Source organism: Megalobrama amblycephala, unplaced genomic scaffold (genome assembly GCF_018812025.1).
Source record: "Megalobrama amblycephala isolate DHTTF-2021 unplaced genomic scaffold, ASM1881202v1 scaffold253, whole genome shotgun sequence".
NCBI lineage: Eukaryota > Metazoa > Chordata > Actinopteri > Cypriniformes > Xenocyprididae > Megalobrama > Megalobrama amblycephala.
Window position 1 is genome coordinate 351,711 of NW_025953340.1, and position 21,221 is coordinate 372,931.

General features: G+C 37.0%; 1 protein-coding gene and 1 long non-coding RNA gene across 2 annotated transcripts in view; both read left to right on the forward strand.

Annotated features, from left to right (window-relative positions):
• The window catches only part of LOC125261055 (male-specific lethal 3 homolog), an 89,303-nt gene that overhangs the window by 25,060 nt on the left and 43,022 nt on the right, over nucleotides 1-21,221 (forward strand). Inside the window, exon 6 of the mRNA XM_048179604.1 lies at nucleotides 2,185-2,382. Within this exon, the coding sequence (XP_048035561.1) occupies nucleotides 2,185-2,382 (198 nt within the window). The remainder of the gene's footprint in view (nucleotides 1-2,184; nucleotides 2,383-21,221) is intronic.
• On the forward strand, nucleotides 17,261-17,913 carry LOC125261056. Its single transcript, XR_007183202.1, has 3 exons — nucleotides 17,261-17,388; nucleotides 17,463-17,551; nucleotides 17,648-17,913. It is a non-coding gene; the product is annotated as an uncharacterized LOC125261056 (long non-coding RNA).

Consider the following 21,221-nt stretch of genomic DNA (forward strand, 5'->3'; position numbering starts at 1 on the left):
GAGTTTCTAAGCTACTTTAGTGATAAATCACAGGACGGCATTGACAAGGAGTTTCTGCGCTCCTCTCTGTGAAAAACCAGAACAGACCAGTGTGATCTGCGTGGGGGGCTTTTTAACCTGTATAGAAGTCACACCTTTGAGTTTTGGCTTGCCTAATGAGAAAGGTGCAATTCTCTGGCAGGAAAGTTTCTTTGTTTGAAAGTGACCTCTTTTGAGGTGATGGGAGTCAGCAAGGGCTGTAGCTAATGATTATTTTTCTTAATCAAGTAATAGTTTGATTATTCTAATGATTCCTCCAGTAATTGCGCCAGACCCCCTCCCCCTCTGAGCGCAGGCGCGTGCGCTGAGCCAGAGACAGATGCACTCAGTGTTTGGCATTTATCACAACTATTCAGTGTTTCAATCACATGTTTATTTTAGGTTTCAGATATTTAAATACACATAAGTACTAGTAACAATACATTTAGAGTTTGTAAAATATACACGTCTATGCTGCAGTAATAATCCTTTCCTTTATAATTAGACGACGTGTTATATTCATATCAGATACATATTACATACTGTGAGTGTGAGTAAGGCAAGCAACTATAAAGTTTACCCTGCTCTTCTCCCAATTCACTGGACACTTACATCCATATGCGTATTTCGAAAGTAGTGGAAGAATTCAAGTGTAAATCCGACAGATCTATTCTTCTGACCGCGGCAAACAAACATGGCGCGCGCATATAGCTCAACTACTAACTTGATCATTATAAAGAGGCTTGCACAACAAAACACATTAACTTACACATATGGCTTAAAAATGAATATATAATAGCAATAACACAATAAAAATTGATTCAAGTCAAGTATGAAAAATAAGTAATCGTATGGTTTTATTGATCAAAACTGTCAAAATACATAATGTATTGAATTGTACAACAAATGTTCTTTATGTATTATAACAAATGCCTGCAGAGGGCGCCAGTGGCCTGACGATTGTTTTTACACTCTAAACGCGATCTAATCCTTGTTTAATATTGCAACATTTATTTCAGCTGTACAATTAATCTTTAATATTTGGCCATTTCTTTATGACAGAAATGCTACAACCACTGTAATTTCTTGAAAAAGAACATGTGGACTTAAACGAGGGCTTAAACTTATATTTTGAAATTGCGACGAGCAGTTAGCACAGTAGAAACAGACTGTATAATGTATTCTCCTGCGTTTGCTAAGGTTTATAGATGACTTACCTTACAAATCTGATTAAATGTCGCACATTGTGTTTCCAGATGAACATTAAAAGTAATCCAAACTCACAGCATATGCAGAAATGGAGTTTGAAACGCGCCACTCATGTAAATGATAACAGTTCATGTGAAGCTGCATTTACTGTGAACGGAGCCGCTCTGAGACGCACATAGATAACATCTAAATAATTACAGCGCATATTAAACCTGCAGCGCATACATTTATTTAATTAATTCACAGCCTTTGTAAAGTCACAATAGCATTATGCTGTATTATGATTTTTTAAACGGGTTTAATATCGCGCAGCCTTAGAAAATGGTCTAATAATGCGTTTCATGGATTCTCGTCCTTGGAAAGCGCCACTTCCGGTGTTTTACCGTTTACTTGATACAGGCAAATTGAAATTGAGGATTTTTTAAAATCGAGTATTCGAATTTAATCGAGGAATCGTTACAGCCCTAGAGTCAGCTATGCGTTTTTTTGTCCATTTATACTCTGATAAATATAACAAACATACAATGCATTGTATGAGATGGTGATGTTCTCCAAAGTGTGAGTCATTAAACAAGGAGTAATTTGATATGAAACACCACCTAGATGGACATGCATAACACTATATAATATACAGAAGAACAACATACAAACAGTAATGATACACAAAATGTACTGGGGAAATGTTCATTCATTTAGACAGATTTGTCAATGAATTAATGGCAAAGATTCCATTTTTATGGACTGAATGTATGATTTTTGTGGCCTGCACTTTCCTGATCAGGCATTATCTCCCAAGTTTCTTTGAAATGTATGTGGGGACTGGGGAGCAAATGGTGGTAGTTCTCCGTGGATGAGCCAGACATTATGGGGCCTGCATGGGTGAAAGGTTGGAAAAGTAACTTTTACAATTGTGTGTTTGATCTATTCAGATCATATATCATATATCCCTCCCTTTAGATCGTTGTTCCTCCTGTGGACATCAGCAAGCGACGTCAAAGGTTCAGAAAGATCAGACACACACCTGGCATGCAGGGTTGGAGGTTGTGGTGGTTTCCCTGGCCGCTGGTATTGCTGGTAGCAGGGTTCAGGCCTCTGAGCATGCTTAGCAGGTGTCGAGGTAGCAGGTGCCTTGACAGTGTCACCTGTCGTCCTGATGTAAGTTTGTGTGGGTCAGGTGGTTGTCCAGAATTTAATGAACACGTTTTTCTGAAGATGGAGATTTTCACCTAATATATAAATCTTCCCAAGTTTTTGTGTTAATACTGCCTGAATTGGGGGGACATTCATTATTGAGAGTTCAATTTCTTTCCACCTAGCATGATATGTTGGATTGCATATGTTAATTAAAGGTTTACTCTGGGCTGCATAGAAATAATCCCTAAAATAGGGTAATGCCATAACTCCTTAGTTGGTTGAGAGCTGCAGAGTTTGAATTTAACCCTGGGTTAAATTTAACCCTTGCAATATAAATCTGAAAATTGTTTAATTCTGACCATTCTTTTGAGGAAATCTCTACAGGGAGTGCTTGAAATAAATAGAGATATTGTGGAAGAATGTTCATCTTTACAGAGTCAATTCTTTGACTGAGGCCAAGGAAGGAAATGTAGTTCCATCTGTGTCACTTTTAATTTTTGTTAAGATTATTAACTAGTTGTTTATTAGCATGCATATTACTAGGACATTGGCTATTTATTAGAATTTATAAAGCACATATTTCTGCACGACCATATTCTACAGCCCTTAACCCTACCCAATTCCTACTCAATACCTGAAATGGAAAACTACCTTACTAACTGTTAATAAGCAGTAATTAGGAGTTTATTGAGGCAAAAGTCTTAGTTTATTGTTAGTTAATAGTGATAATTGTACCCTAATCTAAAGTGAGACCAAATTTATCTCTGCCAGCATTGGGATTTCTTTCAATAAATATATTCCTAAATATATCATTGAGTTTTGATCCCAATTAAGGTGAAATTTATAATGTGTTTTGGAGATGTATAATTAAAAGTCAAAGTTTGTGTTTTTTATGTATGTTTAGTTTGTATCCTGCATATCTACCACATTTTTCTAGAAGGTTCATTAATTCAGGAAATTAGTTAGTGGGTTTACTTAAATCAAAATATCATCAGCATATAATCTCAATTTGTGGTCTTCTCCATTTATGCCAATGCCTTTGATGCTTTCATTCTGCCTTATCCACTGCACGAGAGGCTCTATATAAAGTGCAAAAAGTAGAGGTGAAATTAAACACCCATGTCTTGATCCACTCTTAATTATTTTTTACCTGGGCTAATGGTTTATTATTAGCATACGGATGCCCCTAACAAAATTTTCGTGCAGGACAGATCTTTCAGAAGACCTTAATATAAAAAAGGCCAGCTCACAGAGTCTAAAGCCTTCTGTAAGACTGATGCCGGATTGTCTGGAAGGCTACTCTTTGACAAAACAAAGGAAATTAACATTTGAACTCTCTCTTGCATCGTAATCTACTGAAGTCAATAATATCAGAGTAAGTCAGAATAAAACCAAATGTAACAATTTATTAGTTAGGTAAATGTATCATGCCAATTACATAATCAATTCAAAGATGATCAATACAAAACATCAGATGCTCAGAAATAGAGTAAAAGATGCATACCTTACATTAGAAAAATGCACATTGCTGAGTGTCCTGGACATTCAGCAATGTGGGCTGATCTGACTACAGAATCACGCCCTGAGCCTCCTGCAACATCTCTTTAAATACTCAGACCAAGACAGGAAATTCTTTCAAATGGAAGCATGAGTTTACAATGGGAATTTGCATTATTCAGGGTCCCAGACTGGGTAGTTTACACCTTTTTGGGGACAGAAAGCCATTTGCATGAAAGACCCTGTGAAAGGGGTCACATACCACAGAAAGCTAAATATCTTTAAACTCTTAAAACTTTATTACCTTCTGGTTTACTTCTGTGGGAATGAGACCTTTGTATCAGTTGCATTGAGACATTTCAAATGATACCAGACATGTATAGCATTGTCTGATAATTGTTCACATTAAAACCATATGGATTTTGGGTGAATTTCAGGCCATCTCTGCATATAGAGAGAAGAGATGGGGAAAGAGGGGGTGAATCAAAGGAAATGTAGATTAAGGCAATGCTGAGGTGTGATCGAGGTGTGATTGTGTCACGGATGGGGATGCTAATTTTGTAAGAGAGATTTCAAATGTTAAACGATTGGTCCACTTTCAAATTAAAATTTCCTGATAATTTACTCACCCATTTACTCATCTTGTCATCCAAGATGTCCATGTCCTTCTTTCTTCAGTCAAAAAGTATAGTAGACGTCAATTGGCCCCAAACGGTTGAAGGTCAAAATTACAGTTTTAGTGCAGCTTCAAAGTGCTTTAAACAATACCAGACGATGAATTAGGGTCTTATTTAGTGAAACGATTGGTCATTTTCAAAAAAAAAAAAAAAAAAATTAAAAATGTATGTGCTTTATATAAATAAACAATCACCTTGCAAGTGCTTCCACCAGACCGCACTTTTGTATACTTCAAAAAGCTTATGCTGTATGTCCTACGCCTTCACTATTCTACTTAAGGAAAAAACGGAACTGGCACCGCGTTCGTTCCGTAATTTGAATAGGGAAGGTGTAGGACATGCAGCATAAGCTTTTTGAAGAATACGAAAGTGTGTTCTGGTGGAAGCACTTTTAATTTATTGTTAAATTCACAGAAAATCGGATGACCAGTTAAAAAAAACAGAATATAAAGCAGACAAATCGATTAAATTTACCTGTTAAATGTACCTGTCTCAATCATTGTGAATCCAAATGTTTCCATTGTTGTGATATAACATTAGGGCCTGGTTTCACAAAAAGGGCTTAGATTAAGGCAGGATTAGACCTTAGTTCAATTAGGATATTTAAGTAGCTTTTATAAACATGCCGTAAAAAACAACAACAAAAAAACCCTTAATGGTGTGCATTTTGAAAACAGTTGCATTGACATATTTTCAAATGTCAGTGCAAGTTGCTTTCAGTTAAAACAGCTCAAACATGCATTTTAGTCTGGGACTAGGCTCATGTCTTTTCTGTGAAACCAGGGATTAATTTGCTAACCTATTATTTCTTTTGTAAACAAAGCTCTGTGCTTTACTTATATCGTAGTATTCACATAACACAGCAGTAACATACAAAAAAAAAAGAAAGTGTTTCAGTATGCCACTGCTGGTGGTACTTGGTCAGTGGGGCAATTGTTTAAGTTGACCGGCACATCCCTGCTATTATATGCTATAATAAGTTTTTTGAAGTAGTCTCTTCACTCCAATTCATGTGTTGACCATCACCATTTGACATTTTTTCCCTCAAAAACTGAAACTACTGTTTATACAACTGTAACTCTAGGTAAAAAATGGTGCTAACCCCGCTTCTAAATTACAAGTGTGAAACCTTTACCCCGGAGAAAAAAATAAATAAATAAATAAATATATATATATATATATATATATATATATATATATATATATATATATATATATATATATATATATATATATATATATATATATATTGTTTTTAAATAATTTTTTTAACTGCCTGTTTTGGGGCATCATTAACTATGCGCCGATTCAGGCTGCGCGGACCCTTTAAATCTCTCGCTCCCTGACCCCCCCCCCCGAGCTCTCAACTACAAGTGCAGTTATACAGTACATAAACAAAAGTTCACACAGCTAATATAACCCTCAAATGGATCTTTACAAGATGTTCGTCATGCTTGCTGCATGCATGTATTGGATCATGTGAGTATAGTATTTATTTGGATGTTTACATTTGATTCTGAATGAGTTTGATAGTGCTCCGTGGCTAACGGGCTAACATTACACACTGTTGGAGAGATTTATAAAGAATGAAGATGTGTTTATGAATTATACAGACTGGAAGTGTTTAAAAATGAAAATAGCGACGACTCTTGTCTCCGCGAATACAGTAATAAACAATGGTAACTTTAACCACATTTAACAATACATTAGCAACATGCTAACGAAACATTTAGAAAGACAATTTACAAATATCACTAAAAATATAACCATGGATCATGTCAGTTATTATTGCTCCATCTGCCATTTTTCGCTGTTGTCCTTGCTTGCTTACCAAGTCTGATGATTCAGCTGTGCACAGATCCAGACGTTAATACTGGCTGCCATTGTCTAATGCCTTGAACATGGGCTGGTATATGAAAATATTGGGGGCGTACATATTAATGATGTTATGTTGAGATTCGCCTGTCTTCCCGATGTCTTTTAAACAAATGAGATTTACATAAAAAGGAGGAAGCAATGGAGTTTGAAACTCAATGTATGTCTTTTCCATGTACTGAACTCTTGTTATTCAACTCTGCCAAGGTAAATTCAATTTTTGATTCTAGGGCACTTTTAAATGCTCATTGTTTCTAAAGAAATGTGATGTAAATATATGAGTATTTATCATTATTTTTCTAAATGACCAGATTTTTAGGCCACATGCCTATGATTGTATGTCCAGGAGAGCCCAATTTGAATGAGAAGGGAAAAAAAAAAAAATATATATATATATATATATATATACACTCACTTCTGTGGGATATTGTGTAATATATATATATATATATATATATATATATATATATATATATATATAAAATTTAATATTTATATATAATTACACAATATCCTACAGAAGTGAGTACACCCCTCACATTTTTGTAAATATTTTATTCATGTGACGACACTGAAGAAATGACACTTTTCTACAATGTAAAGTAGTGAGTGTAGAGCTGGTATAACAGTGTAAATTTGCTGTCCCCTCAAAAATAACTCAACACACAGCCATTAATGTCTAAACCGCTGGCCACAAAAGTGAGTACACCCCTAAGTGAGAATGTCCAAATTGGGCACAAAGTGTCAATATTTTGTGTGGCCACCATTATTTTCCAGCACTGCCTTAACCCTCTTGGGCATGGAGTTCACCAGAGCTTCACAGGTTGCCACTGGAGTCCTTTTCCATTCCTCCATGACGACATCACAGAGCTGGTGGATGTTAGAGACCTTGCACTCCTCCACCTTCTGTTTGAGGATGCCCCACAGTGGTCGTCTTGGAGGTCTGTTTGGGGTCGTTATTAGGGATGGGCGATATTATCGTTTGCGATATATACCGTTAAAAAATTCTCCTCACAATAAAAATTTGTCTCCTCGCGATAATTACGATAAGTCTAGTTGTTGACGTAGTTCCGTTCGCGACCGATCCACTGTTCAAGTGCAGAGTTAAAACGAGCATGACGAAAGGCATGAGGCTGAGGAGCAGCTTGTTGTTAAGCGAGGAGCTACCTCCACAATTTGGAACTGGTTTGGTTATAGAAAATCAGATGCGGAGCAAACTACCATAATCACTATAAACAAATGTTCGATGAATGAGCCGTATGTCATTCACGCCGTCATCACCCGGGTGTTGATAGCGCACGAGCGCAGGTGAGACCTCTCACGTTGCTTCTGTGTTTAAACTAAACTAATTTAAACCTTGCCAATTTAAACATTCATCCGTAAAACGCGAAAGAGAACTCGCGCGCACTGTGAGGAGATTTACTCATCCGAAGCGCGTACAGGAGAGCTGCGTCATAGCTTTATTTATCTGAAGACATATTTGGGTTACTTTTTGATACAGTTTGGGCTGTGATGGTTGGCATGACAACCGCACCACCGTGGTCGTGTGACATATATATCTATATCTATATATAAATCTATCTATATGTAAATCTATCTATATCTATATAAAATCTACCGGTTTTTTTTTTTCAGCAATGACGGAAAAAATATGAAGGCCGTCCGTCATTTTGACAGATGAGGCTGATGTAGCTTGTAAATGTAATTCCCACTCCTGTCCAGTAGGTGGTGAGTGCGCTCCAGTGTGGCAGCAAAGCGCGAGTTCAGTCTCCAGAATAAAATGATGCCTTTGATTACACACAGGCAAGCCTCAATTAAGGTATATTTTATAATAATAAAGTTATGATACTTATACTTACATAATTCAGTTTCTAATTTCTAGTTTTGTTTTAAATGGTTCGTTTTGTTATTTTTCTTGCTGACTATCAGGTTTATGGTCAACGAATTCTGAGGTATAAATTAACGTAATGTTAAGTGAAATAGTTTGCAACACTGACTAAACTGACGATTTCGGTAAGCTACTGTGTCTTTCAACATATTTTTATGTATTTCGTTCTGCAAAGAGGAAAGGATGATCAAGCTGTTCAAGATGAAAACTGAGAAGTGTTTGTTCAACTTTCTTTTCATAATATAAATAAATGCATAGCCTAGGCCTATTAACTTATCCTGCAAGTTCATGAATAAAAATGAAAATGTGAACTAAATCAGAAGCTATCAAATGTCTTATCATTATAATCTAAAAATGAAAATGATGGGAAATAATTGATTATGACAGATTTTTTTACTGTCCGTCAAAATTATATATATATATATATATATATATATATATATATATATATATATATATATATCGTCATTGGTATCGTTATCGCAATAAATACCTGAAATTATCGTGATAATTTTTTTAGGCCATATCGCCCATCCCTAGTCGTTATCATGTTGGAATACTGCCCTGCGGCCCAGTCTTCGAAGGGAGTGGATCATGCTCTGCTCATTCATTGTTCCCTCAATGAACTGTAGCTCCCCAGTGCCAGCAGCACTCATGCAGCCCCAGACCATGACACTCCCACCACTATGTGTGACTGTAGGCGAGACCCACTCATGCAGCCCCAGACCATGACACTCCCACCACCATGTTTGACTGTAGGCGAGACCCACTTGTCTTTGTACTCCTCACCTGATTGCCGCCACACACGCTTGATACCATCTGAACCAAATAAGTTTATCTTGGTCTCATCAGACCACAGGACATGGTTCCAGTAATCCATGTCCTTGGTCTGCTTGTGCATCATCTTTGGAAGAGGCTTCCTTCTGGGATGACAGCCATGCAGACCAATTTGATGCAGTGTGCGGCGTATGGTCTGAGCACTGACAGGCTGAGCCCCTACCCCTTCAACCTCTGCAGCAATGCTGGCAGCACTTGTACGTCTATTTCCCAAACACAACCTCTGGATATGACGCTGAGCACGTGCACTCATCTTCTTTGGTCGACCATGGCGAGGCCTGTTCTGAGTGGAACCTGTCCTGTTAAACCGCTGTATGGTCTTGGCCACTGTGCTGCAGCTCAGTTTCAGGGTCTTGGCAATCTTCTTATAGCCTACGCCATCTTTATGTAGAGCAACAATTCTTTTTTTCAGATCCTCAGAGAGTTCTTTGCCATGAGGTGCCATGTTGAACTTCCAGTGACCAGTATGAGAGAGTGAGAGCGATAACACCAAATTTAACACGCCTGCTCTCAATTCACATCTGAGACCTTGTAACACTAACGAGTCACATGACAGCGGGGAGAGAAAATGGCTAATTGGGCCCAATATGGACATTTTCACTTAGGGGTGTACTCACTTTTGTGGCCAGCAGTTTAGACATTAATGGCTGTGTGTTGAGTTATTTTGAGGGGAAAGCAAATTTACACTGTTATACAAGCTGTACACTCACTACTTTACATTGTAGCAAAGTGTCATTTCTTCAGTGTTGTCACATGAACAGATATAATAAAATATTACAAAAATGTGAGGGGTGTACTCACTTCTGTGAGATACTGTATGTATGTGTGTGTGTGTATATAATTTTATAAAAAAATATATATATATATAATTTTAATTTTAATTATTACTACTGTTATCTGGATCTGTCTGACTATGGTAAACCTCGGGATAAACAGCAGAGGTGTAAAGAGTACCTGAAAGCCATACTTGAGTAAAAGTACAGATACCTTACTGTAAAAATTACTCCACTACAAGTTACAAGTCACCAATTTAAATACGACTTGAATAAAAGTCTTAAAGTATCCCATTTTAAAAGTACTTAAGTATTTTACTCGTACTGAATGTTGGCTCAAAGATGCACTAGTCCTCAACACAAAGAGATATTGTAGGTCAGTGAAAAACAAGAAAGTTTATTTATGAGGTTTTACTTCCTAATATAGAAAAGAAATCGAACACCTCAATATTTCGACATGGCAGAACAAAAACAGATTAAACAAGTCTGTCCAAGTCAAACTCAAGTGCTCAAAAAAGGCATAAGTAAAACATTTTCAAAAAAGGTCTTTTCAGTAAAATGGACAAACAAAAACAAAAAAGTCAAATCAGGGCTGACTTTGATATAATGTACCTCTCAGTCTCAGAGAGGGGCAATATTTTTATTCAACTTTAACAAAAGCTGGTTCTCAAAGTTCTTGGAATTTATTCTAGCTCTTTTTGGACTGAAAATGAGGCCAGCAGTGCTAAAGAGTCGCTTGCAAGCAGCAGATGCAGGTAGGGGATTGTTGAGCCTTAATGACAACTTTAATAGAGGTGGGAAGGTTTTCAGGACACCCATGTCATCACCAGCACACGTCAGATAGCCATCAAGCACTGCTGGGCCTTGTTGTGCCTGGGATGACTTCAATGGCTTGAAGAAATCCTCTTCCTCTGAAGAAGTGGCATCACTTGTAAGCTGAGAGGTCTCCTCCATATTTCCCTTTATGAAGTCAAGACCTACAATATAACACACATTTAGTAATGTTTCTACAACAATTTAATTCAAAAGCATTTTTAGTGCTTTTAAAATTATAAAGCTTATATGTACTTATCCAGTTTAAAATGTATCTCAGCATTCCACAACTCAAAAAAACAAAAACAAAAAAACATTACTGATAAAAGTAAATAGAATATTCCCAAATGTCCCAAAAGTTATACGCAATACTAGAACACCCATTCCATCTAAATGTTTAAGTTAGTTCTAAAATCAGTTTGCAATCAATTAAAAAAACAAAAACAAATCTGCTCTAATTAGCATGTCACTGCTCTTCATTTAGTTTTATATGCTTGTCAGCAAACCGAGTTTGAGGATGGCAGCATCAGTTGTCCAATAAGTTTTAGCAGGATTGCAGCCGCAATCAGCTCAGGATCATTGAGCATGTCACCAAAGCGCTTGTTCACACCTGCAAGGATTGCATCTACTAGGCTCTTGCACAGTTTCATGGATATCTTGGCTCGTTTTAGTTTGGAAACCATGATGTTGAGTGTTGGTACAAGCCAGCCCATGTGCACATTGGTTCTCCTTGCAAGATATTAATTGCTTTGGCAACAGGGGCCATAGCGGTGACATATTCCCCAAGAAAGGCCTTTTCTGCAGGAGTGAACCTATAAAAGAAAAACCTTGTTTAAGACTATTTAAAGTAGCTGATTACTGCAAAATATAGATGCTACTCAATCATTATAGACATGCATCATCATAGGACAGCAGAACATTTTGCAGTGGTTTGAAGTGATTTGCTGCTACTCCTCCTGTATCCCATTTTTGAATTAACATTAAGAAAATATCCATTATTTCATCTAACAATTCAGGATGCCTTGATGGCATACAAATATTCACTTTTGCTGGTGGAAAAAGGCATAAAGTCTCTGAAAAAAAAAAAAAAAACGTTAAAAGAAAAGTCATTACATTATAACATTACTCACATGGGGATTTTGAATTCCGCACAGAGATTCCGGAAAGCACCATCTCCCTTTTCCTTCATGATTTTTAGGATCCTCTCCACTGAAAGAAACAAAGAATTCCATCGTGTGGCATTTGGACGAATTAACTGCAAACTACATTCCTCTTCCATCATCTCTGCAGCTTTGTTGGACCAGCCACTCTTGTTCCACAAGGCCCAACATTTGGAGAAGGATGATCTTGATAACCTTTTGTATGTTTCATCCGTTTGAGCAGCATCAACATCCACGGTGGAAACCAGGTTCAGAAGATGGCAAGCACAACGCTGGTTCTTGAGCAAATGAAATTCAAGATCATCCATGGCTAGAATTTCAGTAACCTCAATATATTCAATCTCCTCACATTTCTCCTCATCTTGAGTGTCAGATTCATCCTCATCCTCTGATGTGGTTGCTGTTGCACTTTCTGCATTGTTGCCATGCATGTTCTCACCTCCATAGACAAGAAATGCTTTCAAAAAATTTGATCCATTGTCTGTTGTTATACAGACAACTTTTTCATGGATCTCAAATTCAGAGTGTATGTCATGTATCGCAGCTGCAAGTACATCAAACGTGTGAGACCCCTTTAACTGTCGACAGGCAAGTGCTGCAGAGCATCGATGTAGATTGTCTGGGTCAATCCAGTGCGCCGTCATACCTATAAAGCTGCGACGTCTTGAACTCCAGCAATCGGTGGTTGTACAGATGTATTCCACCCCTCTCATGGCTTCTGTTAAACTTTTCTTAATTTCTCCTGCAGCTTCCTCAATCTTGGCACAGATGGTTGATCGTGAGCGTACAGTAGAGTTAGGCTGCAAGTCATGAATCAGGCCCTTAAATTAATATTTTTCAACCACGCTGAAAGGTTGGAGACCGTATACAATGAATCGCAGTACAGCTTTATCAACAGTTGCTTGAGAAATGATCTTGGTCTCTCCAATTTTGAGTTGTTTTGTTAGGGGCTCCATATTTTTGCTTACATTCTTGCATTACATTCATTGGTCAATTCTGAGTAGTTATTCAAGTGATTTGGATGTTTTCTCTGTAATAAAATGAAAGAAAGAGGAGCAGTGTTATTTTTCAACTTAGTAAAATACATATAAATTCAAAGATAAATACAATCACAAATTCACAGCTAAATACACCTGATGCACAATTTATAATCGGTTAGCAGACTTCCCATATAGATTATTAGATTTCAGTGACTACATTCATTCACATTGCACAAAAATTTTAAACTAAAATATAGTCATGTCGCAGTGTTTTTGTTTAACTATATTAGTAACTGTATTAACTTTTGCTAACAAACAGCAAAGTTATGTTAACAAACATTATGCTTACAATACCATTGTAAAGTCAAACATGGTCTGTATAGATTAATTTGGCTAAATTGACATTAAATTGGCATTAAATAGGCTCTTACCTCAATGTGTTTCCTCAAATTTGACGATGAATTCTTAAAAGCACTTATTTTCGTGGTTCGTGGCAAACAAAGTAGACACTGCATCCTGTAAGAGTCATTCTGTACACCGGCAAATGAAAACATTTCTTTCAAATAAGGCCAGGGATGGTTATCATCAGTGCTGGCACTGCATGATGTGCTGGCTTCGGCTTCATCAGTGGCTGCAGCCATCGCTAATTTATGTGAAACACCTGGCGTTCAGCAGGCTGCTAATTCACGTTCACAACGGAGTAGCGCATATAGGCAAATAGCATCCAGTACCTTCAATAGCCTGCAGATGGCGATATCGCCTCTTACACCCAAGAAATAAGCCACAGCAGATAAAGTTGACTTGACGTGCACAAACACAATGTAGCGAGTAACGGTAAGTGTCAGTTCAAATGTAGTGGAGTAAAGAGTACAAATATTCAATCAAAAATGTAGTTGAGTAGAGAGTAAAAGTTGCTTATATTTTTGATACTCAGTACAAGTACAAAGTAGCCAAAATAATACTTAAGTACAGTAACGAAGTAAATTTACTCAAGTACTTTACACCTCTGATAAACAGAGAGATTAATATTAGTGTAGATGCCATTCTTATGATGTAACAAGTACATCGGGTGTTACAAGAAGTGTTTCCGGCTAACCTAATTTATTCAGCCTAATGGTCATATAACTGATTTGAATAACAGAAATTGATAGTGCTATGTGTATGCCAGGTTAAAGAGATGCTTTTAGTAGTGTTGACCCTGAATAGTCGACGATTCAATGCTTCGATAGGAGGAGCCTGATTCGACTACCAATCTCACAGTGGAATCTTCGCAGGGTGTTATGAGACGAGATAGGGGGTGCTCAATATCTGATTTTACATAGACCTACCGGTTTTCTCCCAGTAAGTTAATATACAGCCTATTGTGATAATACTGTAAATAAAAATGTGAAAAGAAAGAAGCTTTTAATAAATATTTTTAATGTGTGTGAAAAGAAAGAAGCTTTTAAAGGTGTCCTAGAATCAAAAATTGAATTTACCTTGGCATAGTTGAATAACAAGAGTTCAGTACATGGAAAAGACCTACATTGAGTTTCAAACTCCATTGCTTCCTCCTTCTTATGTAAATCTCATTTTTTTAACTCCCTCGGGTCGGCGGTCACGCCGGCGTGATCACCACGTTTTTTTTCCAACCAGTGTGAAAGAGACTCAAAATACTCTGTCAATGTTGCACATACAATTAAGAGTTATACACCATTTTAATCTGTGGAATATCTTCTTTTATTTGTGTACACTCAGAGTAACAACAAAATGTTGTGCTTTTTGTAAAATAAATAAAACTAACATCATGCGTGATCTCTCGTCTCCCTCTGAACGAACTCCAATCTGATAGTTCTCAGAAAATTAACTGTAACTTAGTGAATACTAATCACAAAAAAATTAGACTTATGTCTAAAAAAAACGTTGAAATGTCAGGTTTTAAATCGTGTAAGTCAAATCGAAAACAAATATTCCGTGTTTATGTAATCTGTATGAAAAGAGGGCCATGTCAGAAATCCGTGATTCAGCTCATTATCCGCTAATGCGGCCACGCCCACGGAGGGAGCACTATTCAGACGCAAATTCAGTCAATACATGCATACATCGTCTCAATCGTGTATTTATTGTCTTGAAAAGTGTTTTGAATAGCCATAGTTAGTGATCTCTGGCCTCTGTTAGTTCGGTTAGTTCCTGGATTGCCTATTCTTCTTTAGCAGGCATTTGTGGACAAAAGGGGCAGAGCGCCCTCCGGCTGCAAGTATGAATTGAAAACACAGTATCCAGCATTCATAGTAATGACAATAAATCCTGAATAAATATTACTCCTCTGTATAGAAAATTGACAAACATATGAGAATCCATCAATATTTCTCCAAATGTGCATGCTTTTAAGCTAAAAGCCTATATGAAATGCCATAGAGGTAACATAACTGTTCAGACACTTTGCATCACAGAAATACATTATATTTTAAAGAATAGAATAGAATACCATTATTTTAAATTGTAATAATATTTCACAGTATTGCTGTTTTTTCTGTATGTTTGATTTACACCATGATGAGATTTGAGACATGATCAACAGAGGGTTTTTTCACAGCCTACCTGTCTGAAAGAGCTCATTATTTATGCAGGTCATTAGAGCTTTTTATGCGATTCTTTTGTCTTCTCAGGTGAGAATCACCCATTATTCATGATTATTCACGCCTCCACGCATACTGTGTTTCTTGACCAAAGATGTTTTAGAAAATTTTAATCTCTCTATTGTTTTATATGAACAAGCAGGCAGCATCATTTTTACCTCATTTTGAAGCAAAAACTCTAGTCTACAACCTCAAATACACAGAAGTCTTGTGAACAAAGATTTAATATATATTTTTTGGCTTTATTTCAGTGACTTAAGTTTTTTGTTTTTTCAATAACCACGCATAAACGTTATTCCTTCAAAAACACAAACATGTACATACATGTTCCTCACATATTATTGTAGCCTAGTTTGTGCTGAATACAGTGTAATGACACTTTTTCCATTAATATGTTTATGAACAACTGTTAAAAGCACAAATGTCAGGGCATGTCAAAACTTCTCCAGGGTCCCAAAAATCCTCAGACCCCAGAGGGTTAAAAGACTTCCGGAAAACAGGCGAATCTCAACATAACACTGACTGTTACGTAACAGTCGGGATCATTAATATGTATGACCCCAATATTTGCATATGCCAGCTCATGTTCAAGGTATTAGACAAGGGCAGGCAGTATTAACGTCTGGATCTGTGCACAGCTGAATCATTAGACTTGGTAAGCAAGCAAGAACAATAGCGAAAAATGGCAGAAGGAGCAATAATAACTGACATGATCCATGATTACATGATATTTTTAGTGATATTTGTAAATTGTCTTTCTAAATGTTTCGTTAGCATGTTGCTAATGTACTGTTAAATGTGGTTAAAGTTACCATTGTTTATTACTGTATTCATGGAGACAAGAGCCGTCACTATTTTCATTTTTAAACACTTGCAGTCTGTAGACTGTAAAAAATGATTTGTTGACACAACTTGACTTAGATAAGTCATCTTGTTGCATTGACTTAGTTAAGTTTAGCCAACATTAGGTGTCTAAACCTCTGATTTGAAACAAAAGATTCGTAAAGCTTCGAAGCTTCATGAAGCAGTGTTTCAGTGTCATTATTTTAGTTTTTTTGGCACACAAAAAGTATTCTTGTCGCTTCATAACATTAAGGTTGAACCACTGTAGTCACATGAACTGTTTTAAATATGTCTTTGGTAGCTTTCTGGGCATCTGCACTGCAGAAAAAGCTTTTCTTACTTGGTTTCTTTGTCTTGTTTCCAGCCCAAATATCTAAAAATTCTTAAATCAAGAAGCATTTTCTAGACAAGTAAAAACTATTGTCTTGTTTTCAGGAAAAAATAAGTTATAATTAAGTGAGTTTTTCCTTAAAACAAGCAAAATAATCTTGTTTTTCGTTTTGAAAATATTTTGCTTAGCCCATTGGCAGATTATTTTGCTTGTTTTCAGGAAAAACCTCACTTAATTTTGACTTATTTTTTCCTGAAAACAAGACAATTTTTACTTGTCTAGAACAGTGTTTGCCAACCACGTTCCTGGAGGCACACCAACACTGCACATGCATGTCTCCTCAATTAAACACACCTGATTAGGGTTATAAGCTCATTAGTAGTGATTCAAATATCTAAAACGGGTGTGTCAGACAAAGGAGACATGCAAAATGTGCAGTGTTGGTGTGCCTCCAGGAATGTGGTTGGGAAACAATGGTCTAGACCAGGGCTGGGCAAACTCGGTCCTGGAGGGCCGCCGTCCCTGCAGAGTTTTGCTCCAACCCTAATCAAACACACCTGAACCAGCTAATCAAGGTCTTCAGGATTACACACAGGTGAGTTTTATCATGGTTGCAGCTAAACTCTGCAGGACAGTGGCCCTCCAGGACCGAGTTTGGCCAGCCCTGGTCTAGACAATACTTCTTGATTTAAGAATTTTTAGAAATTTGGACTGGAAACAAGAAGAAAAATCTAAGTAAGAAAACCATTTTTATTTATTTTTTATTTTTTTGCAGTGTGAAATTGTTAATTGTGTTGCTGGCAATGCAGGCCTCACTGAGTCATTGGATTTTATAAAAAAATCTTATTTTGTGTTCTGAAGATGAACGAAGGTCTTACAGGTGTGGTTCAACATGAGGGTGAGTAATTAATGTCAGAATTTTCTTTTTTGGGTGAACTAACTCTTTAAGAGATCTAATGTTCAATGTTCCCTTGTTTTGCCTTACATGTTTCAGCTTACCTCACATATCTTCATGAATTTTGAAGGAGTCTCTCGCATGTACCACGGCAGGCCCAGCAATGCTGCTGTCCTCATCCGTTGGTTTGTTGTCTGTAAAATATAGGATGGTTAAAGTACCAACTTTTTTCATTTATCCTCCCCCCCCCCGTCTGTATTTGATGCTTTTTAGAAAAAATAAAAACACAAAAACATTCATTTTAAATTTGCACATTTACACTTGTATAATTTTGTTGTAAATAAATCACCAGTGATGTGGTGCAACAACAGTTGTTTGTTACCTTTTTGCTCAGCACCAAAACAATAACTCGCTCATACCACTTAAATCAGGGGTGTCTAATCCTGCTCCTGGTGGGCCAATAATATATTGCAGAGTTCAACTCCAACCTGGTTCAACACAACTGCCTGGAAGTTTGTTGTGATCCTGACCACCGTGATTAGCTGGTTTAGGTGTGTTTAATTGGGGTTGAAGCTAAACTCTGCAGGATCTTGGCTCCCCAGGAGCAGGATTGGGCACCCCTGCCTTAAATTCATTGGGGTTGTAACAACACTTTAAAGGATTTAAAAGGATAAGTTACCAATGATAATTGTCATTTACTCACGAACATGCCACTCAAACACATGCAAAAATATACATATTTTCACTTCATACAATGAAAATAAACAGTGGCTAGGCTGTTAAGCTCTATAAAGGATAAGTCAACACTAAAAAAAATGCAGTAAAAGTAGTGGATGAGTCATGTTGCCTATTTTAAAAGTTTTTTTTGAAGATAACTTTGTGTAATGAACTGATTATATCAGTTTTGATGTTACTATGGCATAATACAACAAAAACATCAACCCTCATTAGTTCTTATATCATGATATTTGATCAAAAAGACTTACAAGAACCAATGAGTTTTGATATTTATATAGTAACTAATACAATCAAACTTTATTGTAAAGACTGATTTTTTTTTTTTTTTTTTTTTTTTCATCATACAAAGAGATTGTATGATTTCACAGACTTGGAATATGACACAAATTGTATAGGCCGCTTTTCTGAAGTCATTGTATGAAAAGATGTCACTATCACTAGTTTTATGATCCATAGGGGAAAAAAAAGGTCATAGAGTTTTAGACAAACATGAAAGTGAGTAAATGATCACACAATTGTCATTTTGGGGAGATAAAGACTGCTTTACAACAAATTGACTCACATCCTTATCAAGGCTCTCCAGAACTGAAGTCATTTCTGGAATGTCCTCAAAACGCTTTGACCTGAATAACTGTATCAGCTTTGAGAGATGACCATCTAGACCTTCAAAAAAGGACTTGCTCAGGTCCTTTGACACAAGCCTGGTGAATTCTTTGCTGATCTATAAAAACATAAATACATTTACAAATTTAACAAAGACAGAAGGGTCTCAGTGAGAGTCTTTAACAGTACTAAATTAAAACAATGCAGGAAGTTAAAACTAGGGCTGCCCTCGACTAAAGATTTTTCTAGTCGACCAGTAGTCGTTCATTTAAGCCATTAGTCGACTAATCGCGCATTTATATTAATAAGCCATAAATCATAATAATGAGCCTTTAATCTTATGTATACATAGCCTAATCAGTGCTCAAACACATGCATAAAGCTTGCCACAGTGCACCGGCAAACGTAGCGATTATGAATGTGTCGTGAAAAAACAGCAAGGAGACTGTCTAAACATTTTAATAATTTATTGATAATGTTTTCTGTGTTTTCGGCTGCAGAGATTAAGTCAACAATGCTGACTCATCTCTCATCTCCGCAGTAGTGGACGCGCCTATATGCAAGTTTCATATGGATTACATAATCTGAGAATATTTATTTTCCATTTGAATTGGCTCGTTTAAAAGTAGACATTCCAAGCTATAGATATATTTCTTGTGTCTGTGAGGAAAGCTGCCTATACGATGAGTTTCGGTTCATGCTTGTTACGAGCTCAAGTTCACAGAGACCGAGATCAGAAAACGCATCCTGATTGCTTTCATTGTTTTACAAAAGCACAACGTTTTGCTGTTATTGTGAGTTTACAGAAATAAAAGTAGACCCTTTACATTTTGCATTACTCTTATCTATGACCAAAAATGACGGAGTATTTTAAGTTAAGTGCAGTGATCACACCGGCGCCTCCATGTCATGCAGTAAACACGCTCTCCACACAAACACTTGGATATGCGCCAAATAATAGCGCACATTTATCTATAGGCAAACATTAAAGAGAATGGACTAAAGTTGCGACTTACATGTTTCAAGTGATAAGCCATATTTGAGGTCGATAAATGATAGGTGAATGTTTGGATTTCCTGCAGTTAATGATCTGTGCCTCTAGGACTGAGTGACCTCGCCACTTCCTGTGGAGATTTTTTTTTCTGCGACTAACCGATTAATAAAATCTTGGTCGACCAAGCCTCTTCAAGTTGACTAACGGTTAGTCGACTATTAGGGGGCAGCCCTAGTTAAAACATTTTCATTTCACTCAACTTGACAGAACTGGTCATATCATCTGAGGATATTAAAGGGATAGTTCACCCAAAAATGAAAATTTGATGTTTATCTGCTTACCCCCAGCGCATCCAAGATGTAAGTGGTGTAAAACACCACTATGTCCAACTGCGTTCAGCACTCGTTAGTAAGGTCTGATCGCGCTCTGACAACGGAAGTGATGTCTCGCTCTCATTGAAGTATATGTGCGAGACATCACTGCCGCTGTCAGAGCTGTCTCAGTTGGACATAGTGGTGTTTTAGAGGAAAAAAATGATATAAATACTGTCCGGTTTATCACACAAACCGATCGTTTCGTGTCTTAGGACATCAGTGTGTCGTCATGAGCCACAGGGTTTAATTTGGACTTGTCTATGCAAGTTTTATTTACTCTTTTAGTAGAAGTTCCCATCCACTTGCATTATTTGACTGACAGATGGCAACGGTTGGAGTTAAAAATCATCATTTGTGTTCTACTGAAGAAACAAAGTCACCTACATCTTGGATGCGCTGGGGGTAAGCAGATAAACATCAAATTTTCATTTTTGGGTGAACTATCCCTTTAAAGGGTTAGTTCACCCAAAAATGAAAATTATGTCATTATTTACTCACCATCATGTCGTTCCACACCCGTAAGACCTTTGTTCATCTTCAGAACACAAATTAAGATATTTTTGTTGAAATCCGATGGCTCCGTGAGGCCTGCATAGGGAGCAATGACATTTCCTCTCTCAAGATCCATTAATGTACTAAAAACATATTTAAATCAGTTCATGTGAGTACAGTGGTTCAATATTAATATTATAAAGCGACGAGAATATTCTTGTAATTTTATATTAATATTGAACCACTGTCTTACGGGTGTGGAACGACATGAGGGTGAAACAAATCAACACAGTTTACCTGTCTCTCCGTAAAAAGTGCAGGCCATCGGACTTTCATTTGTGACACTGGTGGCTCCTCCTCAACGACTTCTTGTCTTCTCAAAGAATATGTGCTGCTCATAGCAGCATCAACAAAGGTGATGTCTGGAGTCCTCTTCTTCATCTCATCAGCTATTTGCTCTCTTTCCTTATCT